The sequence below is a fragment of the Lampetra fluviatilis genome, chromosome 62 (genome assembly GCF_964198595.1).
Source record: "Lampetra fluviatilis chromosome 62, kcLamFluv1.1, whole genome shotgun sequence".
Lineage (NCBI taxonomy): Eukaryota > Metazoa > Chordata > Hyperoartia > Petromyzontiformes > Petromyzontidae > Lampetra > Lampetra fluviatilis.
This window is the reverse complement of record NC_136336.1, coordinates 8,159,788-8,179,138: the sequence shown is the minus strand read 5'-3', so window position 1 is coordinate 8,179,138 and position 19,351 is coordinate 8,159,788. Positions and strand designations below refer to the sequence as shown.

The 19,351-nt window shown below is 45.0% G+C and overlaps 1 protein-coding gene and 1 long non-coding RNA gene across 3 annotated transcripts; both read right to left on the bottom strand.

Annotated features, from left to right (window-relative positions):
* Window positions 1-478: 478 nt before the first annotated feature.
* LOC144951344 (uncharacterized) lies at window positions 479-2,389 on the bottom strand. The gene is made up of 3 exons (XR_013640474.1): window positions 2,342-2,389; window positions 1,764-1,907; window positions 479-620 (listed from the first exon to the last, which is right to left on the bottom strand). It is a non-coding gene; the product is annotated as an uncharacterized LOC144951344 (long non-coding RNA).
* Window positions 2,390-3,042: 653 nt separating this feature from the next.
* Window positions 3,043-18,621, bottom strand: LOC144951449 (coatomer subunit zeta-1). Of its 2 annotated transcripts, XM_078881716.1 has the most exons (10): window positions 18,550-18,621; window positions 16,523-16,591; window positions 15,244-15,325; window positions 13,585-13,676; window positions 11,864-11,919; window positions 10,674-10,751; window positions 10,028-10,079; window positions 9,744-9,800; window positions 5,304-5,342; window positions 3,043-4,642 (listed from the first exon to the last, which is right to left on the bottom strand). In XM_078881716.1, the coding sequence occupies exons 1-10, from the start codon at window positions 18,550-18,552 to the stop codon at window positions 4,595-4,597; spliced, it is 576 nt and encodes a 191-aa protein (XP_078737842.1). In that variant the 5' UTR covers window positions 18,553-18,621; the 3' UTR covers window positions 3,043-4,594. The 2 variants fall into 2 exon arrangements, with proteins under 2 accessions (XP_078737842.1, XP_078737843.1); XM_078881717.1 differs by lacking the exon at window positions 9,744-9,800.
* Between the last annotated feature and the right edge of the window lie 730 nt (window positions 18,622-19,351).

The following is a 19,351-nucleotide window of genomic DNA, read 5'->3' as shown; positions in this document are numbered from 1 at the left end:
AGCTTTCCTGACTTCACGAGGATGTTGGGACAGCTGCCAGTTTTAAAGGGGCACAAGTAATCAAGCAGAGAGAGGAGTCAATTACATAACTTGGCTGATTGACTTAGAGAAAAAATGTCGCCCTAGAACTGAGCATCAAAGAGTCACATGTTTTTTTGGAGAGTATGCATTGAGACCCATGTTGTAACTGACATATCATGTGACTATAAATACTAAATCATAACATATATTACACCGCATTGTTTTTATTTCCAGTCCTTTTATCAGTCCACTGCTGGATGAAGGCCTAACCACAACACGGGCTTAACCGTGCGAGTTTAATCATACTTCACCACCACGTAGGTGGGCATGAACTTCAGGCACAGCTGTCAAAAATCCACACCACCATCACCACTCGTGATGGGCTGGGGGGGGGAGAGTTAGAAAACACCCCTCCCCCCACACCACAGGCACCTTGGAAATGTTGCAGCTGCTGAAGTACGGCTGCATCAGGGAGCGCAGCTTCTCGTAGCAGAGGCTGACGCTGGTGCGATGGTGCGCCTGGGAGCGGCGTCTGCGCCTAGGTCGACGGTCTGGCTCCATCGTCCACTCGTGTCCGGCACCGCCCGTTGCCTAGAAAGCTGGGAGGGCAAGGTTTGAAGGATCGCGCAAAGATGGGAGCCGTAAAGCATTTGATACACCGATGAGTTTGTTGTATGGCAGATAGAGTATTCCCTCATTATTCACGAACTTGCTATCCAAAATTTTGGCTATTTGCAAATCACATTTGGAACTCTACACGACTGCGTCGAGAGAAAAAAGAGAAAGTGATGCTCCTGTGCAGCAGCATCATAATTTAAGGTAAGTTCATTCGCAACTATTATTTAATTTATGATAATTTCGGATATTTAATAGCTTATTTGTGTATTTAAGGAAATGTGTTAGGGCAATATCATCTGCGAAAATTGCTCTTCGTGAGCATCTTCGGAATGTATCCCTCGCGAATAACGAGGGAGCACTTCATGTCTGACAGGAACCAAGTCTGGCGGCCTGCGGAGGCCGCGGCAAGTGGCCCAAGGAACCGTTGCAGATTCGCGACTTTTCATTCACAGAAAACCACGTTTAGTTCTACAACGTGGCGGCCCGTGACATTTATTTGAGAGGTGGCACTGGTCGTATGCATGTTCAACTTCTTTCCCACCGTACGTAACCAACCTTGCCAACCGTGCTAATGGGAGGTGCGGGGTAAGAACAAACTAAACACTAAACGCAGTCGATAGAGACAGGTCCGCGGTGATATCTCGTTACCTTTTCACCCGGTTCTCTGCTTTTCTACCACACGAGGCCAAACAACCATCAAAGGATCTGGCGAAACATCCTAATTCAAACACATTTTCAAACATCCCAATTAAATTCAAATCCTTCAGAGCAGCCATTTACTTGTCGGTACCACCTAACGGTGGCGTAACTTTAGCGGTTCCTATTTTGTTAAAGGGCCAACGCCAGTGACTTATGTGAGCACTTGAAATGAGTGGGTTTATAAAGCACTGTAATTAGCTTCAAGTAGCCGTACATATTGTAAATGTTTACGACTAAATTATTTACCTTGTGGTACCAATGTCGGCTCTGGCCCATGGGCGAAACATCGTAGAACTCTCCTGCAACTCATTCTTGGGGCTCAATGCGCCCATTAAAGATTATCGATCACCACAGTATGAGAATCGAGGTGAGAGGTAACTCGCATGCATGTATACACGTGTTAAAGCAAGATTTGAGTTACTCACGCGAGCTAAACGTCGTAGTCGTAGTGTGGAGCTGAGTCTTGAGGCGGATTCTTCTCCCGTTGGGAATGGCCGCGCGTGAGGGAGGAGCGGTGGCGCCGTGGTTAGCGCACTGCGCTGTGAGCCCCGGCGCGCCCGGTTCGATCCCTGGGCACGGCAAACGTCACAGTGGATATTCGTCAAATTCTAAACGAATCGGTCCTGGGGTGCCTGCCACTCTCACCAACCCGCAATGACCAAGCGTGGTGAAGTATGGTCAAACAACCCGGCGGACGGGAGGGCTTTAATGTAATCGTGAATTTACACGGAGGGAACCACATCACATCAACCACATCACAAGGGAGGCTGTTTGACCATACTTCACCACATTGCTCAGTGCGAGTTTGTGAGTGGATGAGGCTCCATTAAAACGTTAAGTTAAATCAAAGTATAGTCGTTGTTTATTATCTACTGTGGCCAGATATCTAACTTTATTTGATAAATAAAGATCGGTCACGTGTACGAGGTCCGGCTTAATCTCCGGAGAGTCGTATAATCCGGATTGAACAGCTGCCGCGTTATTTAATCGACAAAAGTGTCACCTTTGAGCTGGCGATCTCGACGGCACAGCGCGTGGCTTTCGGGATACCTGCGGGTACGGAAGCCGACACGCGTGACGCGACTATAAACGAAGCGCGGTTTGCGTGTAAATCCTCGACTTGTTCCAGATTACTGTATAAGACTCACTCCTCCAGCCCCAGCGTTTTACAGCAAAAGTTGGGGGTTCGTCCTATAATCGTTTATCTCGGTGTGAGCGACCAGATTAGTGGAATTTTGTTGACACCAGACACGTTCGTGGTGCGTTTTACTTTCTGAGGCTGATTGCTGAAACGTTTACTTTGCCGAGGTTCGAAAAGTAGCCGAGTTAAAGGCATACATCATCACCACCACACCCGGCCATAAACTCATCGCCACTTTCATCATCAGCAGCCATGGTCACGCCACAGCTGGGACGAAGGCCGCCCCAAGGCGCCGCCATCTCTCGCGGTCCATCGATGTGACAGCCTCCAACTGCACACGAACGGATTTCATCGCCCCATCTCGATGAATGGTTCATTCGGACATTTGTTATTCTTGGCCATCGGTTATCCCTTCTACCCAGTTAACATAAAGCGTTGGTCTAACTACTCCAACGCTACACGTTTACTGGGTAGGGACGTATCCTGCCCAAGCTCAGTCGTGTAAGCGACCGATTTGACAATCGACACTTGTCGTAGAATAAATGACGCATTTCAATGTTGGATAAATTCTCCAAAAAAACATATCAATGTTTGTTTTATTTTCACAACACTGGAGAAAGCCACTCCGGCAACCGTCATCGATATCACCACCATCGATACGACATTTTGACATCGCACGCACCGCGTTATTTTACATTTGCCAAGAAACCATCGAGGTCCACCACACAGGGTAGCTTCACACTCGGGCACTCTAAAAATGTGAAAATATTAACACGTGCTGGAAAATAAACCATGTACAGAGAGACGCACGTGGCTGTTGCGGCAGGGGGTGTCCGTTGAGAGTAGACAGCGTGTACTGTCATGTGATCTGGATAGCGCCATACCCTCGATTCTTCCATCTGAAACGCTGGTTCAAAAACCTCAATGGCTATCAAGTCACTGAGCCAGTACCATCGATTTTCTGGGGTCAAACCCAGGTTTCTGCCACCTGTGATGAACCGAGGTTCTCAAGTGTAAGGTGCAAACAGTATTAGCCTGATAATCAAAGGTTGCGCAGGAAAAACTCCGATTATATTTTATTTTTCAATGTGACCGGGTGGCTCAGAAGTTAGAGCGTTGAGGCATCACAGCTGAGATTCGGGAGTTTGAATCAGAACAGCTGTCCATGGTAAAACCAGGTTCTCAAGTAAAGAGTTCATGATCTCAGTCCAATCACAAATTACTGCCCGAAAAGTGTTACTTTGGTGTCTTACTTAATCTGGCTAAATTCCAGTTCTGAAAATTGCAAATATCAGTTTGCCACACAGAGCATTCCGCTGTAAAGCAGGGTGGTGGGCAAGTGTTGCCCCCTAGTGTGGAAAATAGGCCACTTTACGAGATTTTCGAAGTAGCCCTATGATATCTCCTTCTGTGGACCGTCCTCCATCACGAGATGACCACACTGCAAATCCAGCATTCCAAATGGATTCTTCTTTTCACATCGACAGCAGAATCAGAATTGGGAGGGGGAAAAACATATTTTCAGGAAAAAAAACATTGTTTCATTTGGCTTAACTAAGTTGAATACTAACAAAATATATTGAATTCTACGTGGTAGACTACTTTGGATGGCATGAATGAGCACCATTTCTTTGTGGGTGAGTGGCTCATTTCAGTGATAACAGTAGTTCAGCGAGTCATTCCAGTGCCGTACCCTGCCTTGATAACATGCGATGTTACTCCACAATGAGAAATGGTAATCTTCAGGCTGCAGTAAAATGACACTGCCTAACCTTGTGACCTGACTCCAGTAAAAGCACAAGTGAGATAAAAAAAAAATTGTGATAAAATAATTTCTTTGAAATTTTATGCATGAGCTCTAAATTCTCGCGCTGACTTTAATGGTGTCAGCTCCACGTTTCCTCCCGCCACTCAGCTCCACGATGCAACCTTTCCTGCGTGTGGGAAATGAGTCCAGATATTATAGTTTTGTTTTTTGCGAGTTTGTGTCTGGGAACTCACACTGCCGGCCACAGAATGAGTAAGTGAGAGTGAGTAAGTGTACAGAAGATGGAGGGAGGTGCCAGATGAGTGCAGGGAGCTTAGGGAGATTTGCATCTTCTGCTTGGGCCATCATCACTTGAGAAGGGACCACTTGAGCTGTTCTTTGGCTGAATAGAGAACCTGGGCGACAAGATATGATAGTGACTTGAGATTAGCACGGTTGGCTACGTATGTTGCGAAAGAAGTTAAACAACATACATTCATATTTGTGTAAAATGTACAGCCCATTTTCAATCCATTATTGGATGAAGGCATTCCCACACCGTGGCGATCATGAGGGTTATTTGCCAATACTTCATAATGCTGATCAGTACCATTTCGTGAATGGTGAAGCCAGGACTGGTTTCCGATATCACTCACCACATATGCTAGCCGTGGCCAAGAATCCAATTCATGTCACTGGGTACACAGTGCAGTGTATGCTCCAGCCCATTAAAATATAATACAAATAGGGTTTTTTATATTTTCATATTTTCTTGGGGTGGAGTGGTGGCATGTCAATGCACTGCACTACGAAGCCATCGACCTGAGTTTCATTTCCGGCCACGGCTAACTTTGTTGGCATGAGAAATCTGAACCAGTCCTCAGGGGAGGCCCCAAGGCCAAAATCAAATATAAGTTGTCCAATTTTCACCCGGTTAAACAAATAAACTTGACTTGAACCAAAATCACCAGGATTTGTAGTGCAGTATGCCAACCACTGACTCCTCATCGACACAAGTCAAAGCAAGAGCCACATGCATATTAAGCTAAAAGCGACGGCCACCATAGTTATATTCACCTGTGCGACCGTCTGTTCTGTCAGTGGGATGTCATCCGACTGAAAAAAAGAAAAACGGTCAACAAGATTAGTTTGTTTACATTTAAAACTCGCCGATGGATTTTAATGATGAAGGAAATCAAGCACTCTGTAAGCAGAGCGGGCAAGAGCATTATCTGTGTCAATGCTGCTGGGGGAAGGATGACATGCGGCAAGAGTTAATCAAGCTATCAAGTAAAATGCCTTCACACACATTGTCGCACATCGGCCGAACTGCACACCCAATCAGGTGAGCATCGGGCAATCAGCACAAATGCAAGCTTCGTGTAAAAAAAACAACCGCAGAGTATCAATGGCACAGTGGTTACTAAAATTGGCAGTGGTTCGAAAGGGCAAAGAACACATTTCTCACAGATTAGTCAGCAACCTCGTTGCTATATTATCGCATACCAGAAGGTGCAGAGTGGCGTTTGGCCAAACAGTCATGATAATCACGGCTTTTGCTGCCAGAACTGCGTTAGCAATATTTTATTCTTCCACGTTATCTCGAATTTGCTCATGGTGTCAGGGCATGAGACAAAGTATGGATTCGGATCGAGTGTAATCCCTTGTTGTGAAAGCACGGCCCACGAAAGCAGATATCACAGAGCTGCCTCTCGAAATCCTTTCCATTGACCACTGGTCGATACAGAAGAGGGCAGCACTTTCCTAACTGCCAGAAAGTAATGTTTGTAGAAACATTGATTGAAATTAAGTGCAGAAACAAATGCTCAGTCATTTTTTTGTGCACTCTTTCGATGACCAGACTGAGACTGGCTATGCTTCAGTCCCTGGTTTTAATCAAAGGTGACGGCCAGGATTAGAATCTTCAATCTCTGTTGTGGAAGCTGAGTGCTCTGACCTCCAACCCATCTGGCCACATCCTTGCATGAACAGATTTTAATCCTTCCAGAGCTGTGCTTAGCAAATGTAAGTTAATAGTCAAATGTATTAATTGATGGAATTGTTTCAATGGTTTGAAAACCATCAAACCTACTGAACTTGAGAACCTGGTTTCATCAACCAAAGCACCTCAACCACGCCGTCTTAAGTGCCTCCAATATAGCTGTTAGAAACCCACTGCACCACCCAGCCTTCCCCAGTTAAACAAATTTCAGTTCAAGCAGTCACACCTGTACACCTTTTCCAATGGTACACCTGAGCTGAGCCAACACGGGGACTTCATGGTCCTGGTGATTTTCCACTGGCTAATTGCTTCGAGGGAGACTGCTGCCACTTTTTGGACACGTCGCCCGTCTTGATGAGCAAACTCCAGAAAATTGCGCACTTCAGTTGGCGGTCGACGTTTGAAGTGGAATTCTACTCTCTAAGGAATGGCACCGTCCCCATAGTGGCCCCTGTGATCCGTGGAACAAATTCCCTAGAGACGCTGGTGTATGGCAGCAAGAGCAGTTTATGCGAATGCTTTTGCAAGAGGTCACATGTTTTGCGCAACGGTCCTTCACTGACTATGCATGATAAATGAATGTTTGCTGAGGCGAGTCAGAACCAAATTGTGATATGCCGGCCTCACAACACAACTAAAACTGGCTGAGGGGGCCAAACAGGGCCAGGGCCCGGGGCTAATCATCTTTGTGACTGCGTGTGAGATAAGCGGCTCAGCACGGCTCGGCTTCTGTGGTGGAAAACTTAAGTTTTACCGTGGAAAATAGGTACAGAGATCATGAACCATGGTCTAGGTATACAGAGGATGGGTTAGCAGTTTCACACAGGTCTGCCTTTCTTCGTTACCATTACCTGCAGCACGCGGGGACAAGGGGACGGGCTCGGAGACACAGTACGCGTCAGCTCGATGGCTCAGTATTGATCTGAGCCAAGCAGGCATTAAACCGGCACACGAGGAGAGAACATGATTGTGCACATAAAGCATATTTCGTCAAAGAGGCGTTCTAATTAAAAAAAATTAAATCCAGTGACCACGTTGACAGTGACCTACAACCTGTACAGCCGGATATAACTTTAGGACTGTTGTCATTTGCTCTGAGCACTGAATTTTAAATTAAGAAATAGCTAGGCATCTGATAAAGAATAGCAGAAGGCAGAAGAATCTGTTTCAAACTCAAAGTGACAATCCCCTGCTTTAAAATTACACATCTGTACCATTGTTAAATTAGCATTTTTTATTTAGTCAGTCTAGTCTAGTCGGCGACAACCCATGGAGTTTGAGTCGAAGTGGATTGCATTCTCTTAGTCTACTTAGTTATTAAATTAATGTTGGTGTGAGGGATGTGTAACGTTCACCCCTCTCAATACTGTCAGTGAACTCAGTAAATGTTTTATACACAAATAAGATAATTACCATGTTTGTTCTTCCTCAATAGATTTGTCAATGAATGGTCATCACCGATTAAAATAAAAAATACCACTTTTGTTGACAAATATTTTTGTCACCTATTTTCTTCACAAAATGAAGACTGGCGTGTTTACTTTATCTGCTTGCTGTGTATGACACGCAAAAGTCAAGTCAGCGCCACCGTCTCTCCCTCGTGGTGGCCTGGTCTCAGGGTCGATAGGGCAGCGTTTCTGAAACCTGTTTGGCCCGCACACCACTCAGCCGATGCAAACATTTCCACGGACCACCACCCAGCCCTCCACCAATGGTGACAAAACGCATTCACTTCTCTCTAAATACCATTCATACTAAATGATCCATATAACCAGAACATAAACTTTTATTTTTAATGCAGCGATAAGGTTTTTTGGGGGGGGGGGCATTTAGATTTTAGGGTTAGGTTAGTTTACCAGGGTAGTTTACCCCACTTAATTTTTTAATTAAATATAAGTAAAATATTAATTCATGTCCGAAACAAAAGGTATAAGCGTTGTCATTATTTCCAGATCAACCTGCATTTGGATCAGCCCATGGACCACATGGAGGAGCGTCGCGGACCACTGCTGCTCCAGGGACGACACTTTGAGAACCACTGCTCTAGGGTGATGCATGGGGTCATGGTTATTACGAAGCCACTGGCGCTATGCACTTATAAATATAGATTGAAAACCCATTTCTTTAGAACTGTATTTGTGTTTAGTTTGTTGTCCTTCCCCGCACCTCCGATTAGCACAGTTGGCTACGTACAATGCGAAAGAAGTTCAACATACGTACATACACGAGTGCAAACGCATGATGTCAAGCTTTCGGCCCACCGAGGTGAAGGAGGGCCGCTCATGTGGCCCACTAACTCATCTATAGGTTGCCCATCACTGCTCCATACGGATGATCACTATCGACTTTCCAAAAAATGGTACTGTAAAATTATCTATTGACGATAAAAATATGCAGCAACATTATATTTACTGAAGAAACATTAAACATTTAAGTGTTATTGAAACCACTGTGCAAGCAACGACGCTCAAGCAAATTGCCTGTAATTTTTTTCCACACACCAATATTAGCCCAACGCAGGCAACCTACACACCAGGAAAATCAATCACTCGTTCGTGAATATTCATTTAATTTGTTTATCAAATGACGCACAGGTTAGGACAAGCAAGTAAAGGTGGCATGAATACTACCAGAAATAAGGGATGCAATTGGTGTATAATTTAAAGTTTGTATAGGGCGTTTGGTTTGGTAAAGTGTGGGTGCCATCACCTCTTGCCAGAAGTCTGACGGGCGTAAAAATATGAAGAAAAATATGTGGAAGGGCTCTCTAGAGCTCTCCCAGCAATAGCGTGAGCAAGCAGTTTCAGGGCTGCACCTTTACCCTTTAGAGTTTATCAGATTACATATTGCACCTAATTCTTTATTTACCCAGGAAAGCCCAAGTCTTGGGACTTTTTTAAAAAGACCATGCTTTAGAAGGTTTGGCCAATACCAGTTTGAACTTGTATTATCATGTGTGAGAGGCAACTAGGCTTGCATGCATGTGGCTCACGACTGATGTTAGCCATAAGCAGGAATCGAACTTTGGTCGGCAGGTTCGTAACTAAGAGCGCTAACCACGCACTACCACTCTACAAAGACAAAGATTACCCGTTTAGGCTTAGCAGACAATAGGAGCAAGTGCTGTTAGCGAGCACCTATGAAGGCTGGCATGGCACACGAGGGCGTGGGTAGCCAGCACCATGCGCGGGTACCTGTCTCCTTAGTGGCAATGTTTACACACCACACCCGGCACTCATTTGAGGCTGAGTCGACCTAAGGGAGGCCCAGGACCGTTTAAGATAATTGTCACTGGTGTTGGTTGCCGTGAGCGGGAATCGAACCCGAGCTGCCGGGTCCATAGCGCTCCCCACCCCACTAGCAGCACGCTAAGCGCTCCCCACTACCATTCTACACACAAACACATGCACATGGGCTCAGACATATACAAGCTCATGCCACTCTGCACTGCACTAAGGGTTAGAGAGAAAAAAGCACCAAGGAGTGAAGTAGAGGGGAGTGGGAGCCCAGGTTACCTTGCTGGCCAGCAGATCTAAGAGAACAAAGCCATACGGCCCTTCAGAGACATCCAGCTGTAGATGCGCACGATAAGACACACATCACACACACAGGTAAAACGTTGTTGCTTATCTGCAAATTCTCCACATTCGCGATGCCGTGCCAGAACATCACCGTGGATAAGAGGAGTTACGCCGTAGTGATCGGTCAACCAATATTTGGTGCTCAGGATCCCGGTTACGATGGGTGTTAATGCTGAATTGGTAAAGCTGGAATGTGGAGTAGACTGGTGATGGCTTACCCTGAGAGACACCCTCTGCATGACCTGAAGGGGGTCACTCTCCAGAACCACCCTGCATATCGACAATGACACACACGCATGCAGACACACGCAGACACACGTACACACTGATAAGACAAAGATCCCCCGTATAACCTTAACAGACTGTTGGGGCAAGTGCTCTTAGCGAGGAGCACCTATGAAGGCCTGCACGGCACACAATGGGGTGTGGGTGGCCAGCACCACGCCCGACACATTGATCAATAAATATGCAAACACCACATGCATAAATACATTCATACACACAAAAGAAAATGGTAAATAACTGCAGAAATATGTTAATGTACTTCATAAATATAACACATTAACATTTTCACAAGAAATGTTAAACCCGTTTATTGCTGTTGGATAATCCTTTTGATCGGAATTTCTTCACGAGAGGCATTAAACAGCATTGTAGGCACTTGCCATGTTTTACGCTAAGGGAAGGCATTAGTATTGTCTATTCCTGTATTTATAATACACTGTGGAGCGTAAGCTGCACCCCAAATGTGTGCTCAGTGTCAATTCAGTTTTACACCCAACCTCCCAGGTTATACAGAGGTGCATCTTATTATCCAGAGAATATAGTATTTATGTTGTTTATAATGAATTCGTTGCAACCTACCCGCCATCAACGATTTCATCCACCGCCAAGAAAACAGCATCCATGTTTTCCATCAGGGCTCGCTTCTCGACATTTTTCCTGCAGGGGTTTAAAAAAAAATTTGCACCGCGTTTCCGCAAACAGAGAGCGCATGACATGTCGGATACTTCAACAGTTGCACCCCACCCAATGCACGATGTTGCCTACTGCATTCATAACCCGCTCGTTAAAGTTGACTCGATAAAAATTAGGCAATGCTTCCAAAATGGTGTAATGGTTAGCGCATTGGACTTGCAATCCAGAGGTCACTGGATCAACTTGGGGGCACAGCGGTGGCGAGATGTAAACTCCTCCGCCTGGTATGCTGGAGGTCGTGGGTTCGATCGCGACCCTGATGCCTGTATACTTGGAATATGCGTGCTCTCCCCGTGGTTGCATATATGGTTGCTATAAATTTCCACATGATAAGCCATTTCATTGGGCTATCATTTGTGGCCAGGGCGCTTCTGAAAAAGAGCTACATAGCTTAGTGGGCCTTACCTGCTAAAATAAAAATAGTTTAGTTTAAACAGTTTTTTATTCCATCTCCCCGCACAGCAGATGAAACAAAGATTTTTAAATATGCCCTGCCTCTTTCGACACAGCAGTTTAAATGGGTACACCTGTTAGCCTATTGGCAGTTTGCATATGGTGAGGTGAAGTGGAGGTACCCCTGTCCTCTTCCAAGATGTCTGGCCAGCATGGATGAGTCGGCCAAACTACATACGGGGGTAGTACTCTTGAGCTACCTCCAGTACAGGCCCTTGCAGACCGGTATAAAGACTTACTATTTTTATGATTAGATTTTTTTTTTACCAAGTAAGGCCCACTGAACTATATAGCTCTTTTTCAGAAGCAACTTGGCCACAAATGATAGCTCAACGAAGTGACTTATCATCTGGAAATTTACAGCAGCAAAATACTCTAAACGAATGGTTCTAAATGTGGAAAATAAACCGGAGAACCCAGAGAAAAATCCACACGACCACGGGGAAAACATTAAAACTCCAAATATAAATGCATCACGGTCGGGATCGCATCCACGACCTTCTGCATACCAGGCGAGGGAGTTAATATGTCAACACCGTGGCACCCCATTTATGATACTGCAATCATAAATGCCCTTTGATTAAGGGTGATGAGTGATGGGTAAAATGAGCTGTCACGCTTACCTGAACATCTGTCCCAGAGACTCCACCAAGCAACTGAGGACAGTCATGAGCATCAGCTGCAAATGGCAAAGATAACAATGATCATGAGCTCCATGCTTTATAGCCGGGAGAGATGGTTGAAGCGCTTTGGGAAAACTGGACAAGATAAGGAAAAGCAGCATTGGCAATGTGAATAAAGTTTTAAATTAGTGCAATTACCCACTATGGCATTTGGAACAGAATATAGAACAAAAGCCAAATGGCGCAAACAGTAGCCTGAAGAGGTGCACGCTTGAGATTACACCGAGAAAGAGGAACACTTGGACAGAAAGAGGAATACACGGATCACAGAGCAACTACAAGTCAATGACATCACACTGACTTAACCCTTTCCCGTTCGAGACGTCTACAAGTTGCAGGGTGGGTCCCGTTCATTGTGAATCTCGGAACATGCGAATGGTGAACGTTAATTGTATTTAGAGGCATAGCGCCCTTGTTTTTATAGACTTTGTACTCACCGCAGAGAATTGTTGCGACATTATTGCACTCTACGATAGCTGGCGCCAAAATGTGCCACACGCCCTCCTGCATAACCTTTTACCTCCGATTCCGTTCCGATGATGTACGTGTACGAACATGTACGTCAGAAGAAAAACTGATGATGTACATGTATGTCATCGGAACGGGAAAGGATTAAGAAAAGTAAACAGGCTTGAGAAGGACGCATCGCGAAGAGGGATGCTACCCGGTGGTCAAGACTGACGGGGGAGTGGCAACCAAAGGAGACGACATGTCGACAGGATATACGCAGAGCAGATCCAGCGATGCAATCAGTTTGCGTGCAGGAGCTAGACAGATGGGATTGTTGCGTAGCAAGACCATGTGGGATGGCTTGGGGAGGCCTTCATCCAGCAGTGGATAGATCATGGGTAATAGAAGATGATGATGATGATCATCATCATGATGGCAGCACTGATACAGCACTGCTTGGGTATCCACCTCATATTTAAACTAGGTTATATTGTGTTGAGTTGTATGGATGTGGAACTTTTATCACAGTATTTTCAGACATTTTAATATTAAAGTTTACCTTCTTGGTTCTTTCGGTAAAGTCACGTAGAAGGGAAGTAATAAAATAATAAAAATAAAACATAATATTTTATTATTTTTTATTATAAAACATAATATTTTATTATGTTTTATTTTTATTATTTTATTACTTCCCTTCTACATGACTTTACCGAAAGAACCAAGAAGATGAATCCCTGCAGTCACGAAAGCTTGAAATCAAAAAATTAAAGTTTACTTTGAGCAGACTACTGATCTGGCCCTGAAGACAAACCTATTCAACTAAAAACTATTAAATTATTTATTTTACCAGATGAGGCCCACTGAACTATTAGCTCTTTTTCAGAGGCTACCTAGCTACGAATGATAGCTCAATCAAATGGCTTGTCATGTGCACATTTATAGCAGACAAATAATCTAAACACGTTTCCAAATGTGGAGGGGAAAACCAGAGGACCCAGAGCAAAATCCACACGACCACGGGGAGAACACGCATTTTCCAAATATACAAGCATCAGGGTTGGGATCAAAACCACGAGTTCCTGTATACCAGGCGAGGTAGTTAACATCTCGCCATCATGGCACCCACAACAGGGCTCTGCATCCCTGTGTCGGTGGGCAAGTCTCAACATCCAAGTACAAGCAGAGATGGGGTCAGAGGGCTGTGTGGTCACCTCGTTCTCCTGGGGGCTCCCGATGACGTAGAAGTAGAGGTCGACGCTGCTCTTGTAGACGACGGTTAGGCCTTCGAGCAGCGCGATCTCGCCTGCGCACACACGCGCACACACGCGCACGTGTGAAGCTGTACGTGCGAGGCTGGCACAGGACACAAGTGGGTGGGTGGCCAGCACCACGCCTTTGTCTCCCTAGTGGCAATAAGTACACGCCACACCAAGCACTCATTTGAGGCTGCGTCAACCTAGGGGTGGCCCAAGACCCGTTCAGATAATCGTCACTTGTGTTGGCTGTGAGCAAGAATCGAACTCGGATCGTCGGGTTCGTAGCGCAGCTCGCCAACCGCTCCCCTATGGGCAGGTACACACTAACATGCATGCACTAACATGCATGCACTAACATGCATGCACATGTGCATGCAGAAACAAAAAACAAAAGATCTCCCATGTAGGCTTCACAGACTGAGAGATTTGGCAGAAGGCACAGCCACTGGGTGGCGGCCATTAGCTATAGAAATAAATTGAACAAATGATGTTCATGTACAACCAACCCTTTGGTCAATTTACTGCCGGATGAGGGCCTCCCTATTTCTGTGCGGGTCATGAGGGTTATTTGACCATACGTTGCTATGCTGGTCAGTGCTGGTTGGTGAAGGCGGGGAGCAAAAATGTTGCAGCATAGTACAACAAGAACATAGATTTGTTGCATTGCCCTCTGCTGATAAAACAGGAGTCTACAAAAACAGTTTAGTACACAATGGTTACCCATCCAAGCACTATCCAGGCTACATCATGGGCCCTCCTTTGCCAGTACTGAAACCTTTCAGTTTGGTGTTTTAACATCTTAACACCTGTTTTGTTGCCAGAAACAAAAGGGGAAAACCTATTCTCACTATCCAGGCTCTCCTCTGCTTGACTGAGTGCATTCCAGATTATTTGGTCTTATCTGCGATGAACATATAATACATATTAATTTGTTCACCCAAAAACGCTTTGCCGAGTCTCTTGTTTTTCTGCAGCAACCTGCTGTGGACGATTGGCAAATTATTTTGTTGGAGCATATGTTGTGTGCGTGGGAGCAAGCAGAAGTGCTGTCTCATACAACTTGAACAAGGTGAGGATGAATTTAGGTGATATATTTACAGAAGTTCTCAGTAACATGGTTACTTTACTTTAGAAATGCTCTTGAGACGTTCCCTGCGTAACGGCAGTTATTACTTAACAAATATATTTAGCGCGGCAGGTGAGATTTCTACCATGAGCAGCAAATGAAACATATTTAAAGTGTGCAAAGAAGCACGCAAATGTGCATGTTCTAGACCATACTAGGAGACAAAGAGGAACAAACTGACCAGGAAGCACAAGTTAGAGACGTTACATTGATGTCGCTAGCAGGGCTTACGGCCAACGGTCGAGACTACCGACACAGCCGCAGGCAAGAGAAGGAACATGCCCGAGTTTGTCCGCCATGGAGGTGTAATAATGGTTAGCGTGCAGGAACTAGATGGTTTGTTGCATCACAAGACCAGAAGAGATAGCGATAGCTTACAGAGGCCTTCACAGTGGCTAGATCGTGGCTGTTGCTGCTGCTAAAAATTACGAGTTGGTGCAGGCTGTATTGTGTCCTGAGGGTTAGGGTACAATGTGAACAGCACTTACTGTCAGTGCGGTGTGTTTTGTTGAAAATGTTTTTCTCAAATGTCTTCTGCTCCTTCACCGATGGGTATGTGTCATCATAGTACTGGAACGCACACAAGCACGGGCACGCACAGACAGAGGGAATTCACGTCACACACATTTAATTCCCAATGATAGATCCCGGGCGAGTCAGTCTAAGTGCAGCATCCTTTTGATGCATCGCTCACATACCAAGCTCCAAGAGTTACCTTCTAGGCACAGCTTTAATAGCATGTGTTATATAACATTATTAACCCAGTAATAACTGCTCTTTAGAATCAGCTGAAAGCATTTTGAGAGTCTCAATTGGAAGGGCGAGTTAGGGTAAAATATAAAATTTGTGATACAGAAATGATGTGCAAAAAATTGTAAATGAAACTAGACTAGCAAAAGAAAACTAATTAAATTAAGTTACCAGAACACTTTTATCATTCAATTGCTAGATTTATTTGACCATACTTCACCACAATGGTCAGTGCGGGTTGGCTAAAATGAACACCACAGACGTTATGTTAGATAAATAAAATACTGTGCAACAATGTATTTTTCTGCAATGCCCTCTGCTGCCCAAACATAGAAAAATAATAAATATCCTAAAAAAATGATAAAGTGCAGAATATAAAGGTATTGTAAAATGAAACAGCTAAACGTTGTGATTACATTTCACATTGTACAGAACATAGGTGACAATTTAAATTACATTTTAGTATGATGATGTTCGTTTTAGTTTTAAGAATGGTTAGAGTTTTGGGTTTAACAAGCTGGCTTAAATCAAATATTTGGCATACAAGGGTCAGTGGGAGGACAATACATATACGCCTTATTTAAAAGATTATGCAACCTTTAAGAAACAGGCTAGGACAGTGGTGGGGAACCTTTGGCCCATGGCTGGATATTGCCCGAGGCTTTATTTCATACACCCCATGGCTGCTTGGGGCCTGCCTCGTCTAAAAGGCCCACATATATTTATCAGTCATTGCAAACACAAATCCGGTACTCCAGGTGAATATTTTCGACTTGGCAAAAATGTGTTTTAAATTTTCAGGTTAAAATAGTTTCTGTAGTTGCAAGGCTCTCTTGCAGTGACAGAAGTGAGTGAGGTATGTTAATGTGTAGTTGCCCGCCAAAAGTATTCTGCGCTCAGTACGGAAAACGTTATCCACCTCTATATTAAGACCACAAACCAGCGTCAAACGAGTTGCACATTTTACTCAGATGAATACCCAGCCGATGCTGCTTCTCGGTTCCCGAGTGAGGTTACCTTCGCATAGAGTCGCTCCCCATCATTGTCCAGGATTATGATGGCTTTTACGGTGTACAGAGAGGGCTCCTGTCAGGACACATCAAGACAGGCAGACACAATGTCAGACAATAATTGGTTGGAGAGGCACAGTCAGAATAGGTTTTGCCCTTTCTGGCAATAAAACACCACAGGTGTTAAGATGTTCAAACACCAGAACCTTTTCCAGGGCATCAAGTCTGCATTAACCACACGTAATTGTGGCAAAACATCCAAACACAAGTACGTGTGGATAATGCAGACTTGATGCCTCGCAAAAGGTATTTGAGCATCTAAACACTTGTTTTATTGTCAAAAAGGGCGAAACCTATTCTTAAGTTTGATATGATACTGGCAAGAAAGGTCCCATAGATAGTCAGATATTCAAACACAAAAAGAGACAGCCACACAGATAAACAGACAGTCAAATACAAAAGAGAGACTGCTCTTTGCAGAGCCACTCATAGATATATGGTACAGAGAGAAAAAAACGACAAGACAGAGTCAAAAAGACGCGTAGACAGGCAGGCTGGCATGAACAAACACAAATATAAACAGAGAGAGCCAAATATTGCAGACAAATTGTGACTGCCAGACATAACCGGATATACAACCAAGCAGGCAATCGGTTATCCGGACTGATAAAGACAGTGAGACACATGCAAAAAGACGGCAACAAAGGCTTATCATTTAGGCTTTCTGCTGAGTGAGACCTCACCGAAATGTATTATCCCTGATGAGGCCGAGTGGACCAGGGAATATTCCCAAGTCAGACTGATAAACCAAGAGCCACTGGGACAATAGTGCAACCGATTGTTATGAGCATGATGTGGATTATTCCGTTATAATCGGGTTTTTTCGTCAAGTACAGATTTGATGCATGATGGCTACCCATCGAACAAAGACGGTCACTGCATCGCGCGCTTTCAGATGTGCTTCTGGGGCCGTCTGGAACGCTCTTCCTTCCGATATTAGAGAGCCACTGGAGCTATGCACTTGTAAAACTACGTACGGTGCTAAAGAAGTTCAACATACACACATACACGATGCACACGCCTGCGCTCCAGCGCTTAGGAGGCGAGGGTTAGTGGATCACGTAGAGATTCGTGAAACTTCATAACCCACTGGGCTTGATGGCGGTCACGAGACTGTCGGAGAAAAATGAATGGCTGTACAACAAATGGATTCTTGAATAAATCTGTGGTGAGCTTTGAATGTGTACCCCTCTCCGTGAGCCTGGTGGGTTTCTCCAGGTTCTCCGGTTTCCTGGCGACACGCGGCTCGGCCTATCATTAAAAGGGATCTGGAAAAACCAGGCCCATGCAGGACCCCCCTAAGGACATTGTTGATACTCAGTGAGGCTTTACTGGGTAAACGAAGTACATTCTTACAATTGTTCTTCCTGTCACACGACCACACCGAGACCCGCGCACACGCCGAGAGCGGCGTCCTGAGCGAGGGGACGCCACACACAGCGACATCGCGTTGTACAATTACAAGTTTAGTTGCACTATGCAGGACCCTGTGCGACAGGAGCACATCGAGATGTTACGATAATGAGTTTAACACGTCGGCTTAACTCATTGCGATGAGTTTATGTGATTGCGCCGAGCTACACTTCCTCTGGTGATGATGTGTAGAGTTAATAGCGACTGGACCGAGTTGTGATGCCGTGCTTTAGAGTTGAAGTATACAGTACGGCGCTGAATTAGTTAATGGCTCACGATCCAGTTAGAACTCAATAACTATGAACCACTAGTTAGTATAAGCCAGTACAGTGACTATGAATCGAATCTCTTAAAATAGAATAATTTTAACTCGCGAATTGACACAATGTGACCGTATACCACGAACCATGTTTCGATAATTGAACAGCAAAGCGCAAATAAAACAACGGCGTAGCAAGCACAACGTGACGTGTAGCTTAAGCATTCATTAACGACACCAAATTTAATCACAATTATAATCTTAAACAATGACAATTCGCGAAACCAGCGAGGCTGCGTTACCATGACGCCTGGACCAGGCCTTGGGACCAGGAACCGGGGACCGGTTCCGCGTCCCGCCACACCATTGGTTGAGCCGACAGCCAATCGCATCGCGTTCTTCCCGATCGCGCGCGTCCCGTCAGCCAATCGCGCGTGACCTCGCCCATGTTGGCTACGAAATGTAATGTGTGTGTCGCGCTAAGTTACGCGCTCTGCTATTGGTCTAATGTTTCTAACGTCACGTGCTCGTGGGATATATTGTATTGTACCACTTTTATTTTCTACATCAACGAAGATGTATTGAAAACAATGTTCTTTTAGCACGAATTAAAAACAAACCATGTAAGCTAAATGTGGCCAAAATTCCACCAGCGTTTTACTAAAAGATATCAAATGCAATGCAATTAAAATGAAACAGTCTCCTTCCACGCGTTTGTCCCACTCATGCCAACCTCCACCCTGCCCAGCGCCATCTCTCTTTGCGCTCCTCTGCCCACCATGTCCGATCGCCCCACCTCTCCTTCTGCCTTCCTCTTGATCTCTTTCATTCCACTTGCACCTTCTGACCCACATAATTTTCCTATTGTCTCTTAACATGACCGAACCACACCAGCACTTTATCATCTGATTTCTACTACATTGAGTCTTCCTCTCACTTCCTAATGTCTCACCCTGTCCTTCCTTGTTAAACCCAACATCCACCACAGCATCCTCATCTCTGTGACTGCCATAGCGTGGTCCTACTCTCTTGTGCCCCAGCACTCGGCCCCATACAACAGCATCGGTCTCACCGCCGTCTTGGACACTTTTCCCTTCAACCAAA

Excerpts from the sequence above, each read along its gene's own strand:
- LOC144951449 (XM_078881716.1), bottom strand. Across the intron at positions 10,752-11,863 it reads TCTCTGGGACAGATGTTCAG|GAAAAATGTCGAGAAGCGAG; the intron begins GTAAGCGTGACA and ends AAACCCCTGCAG. Across the intron at positions 4,643-5,303 it reads CAGAACAGACGGTCGCACAG|GTTCTCTATTCAGCCAAAGA; the intron begins GTGAATATAACT and ends CTTGTCGCCCAG.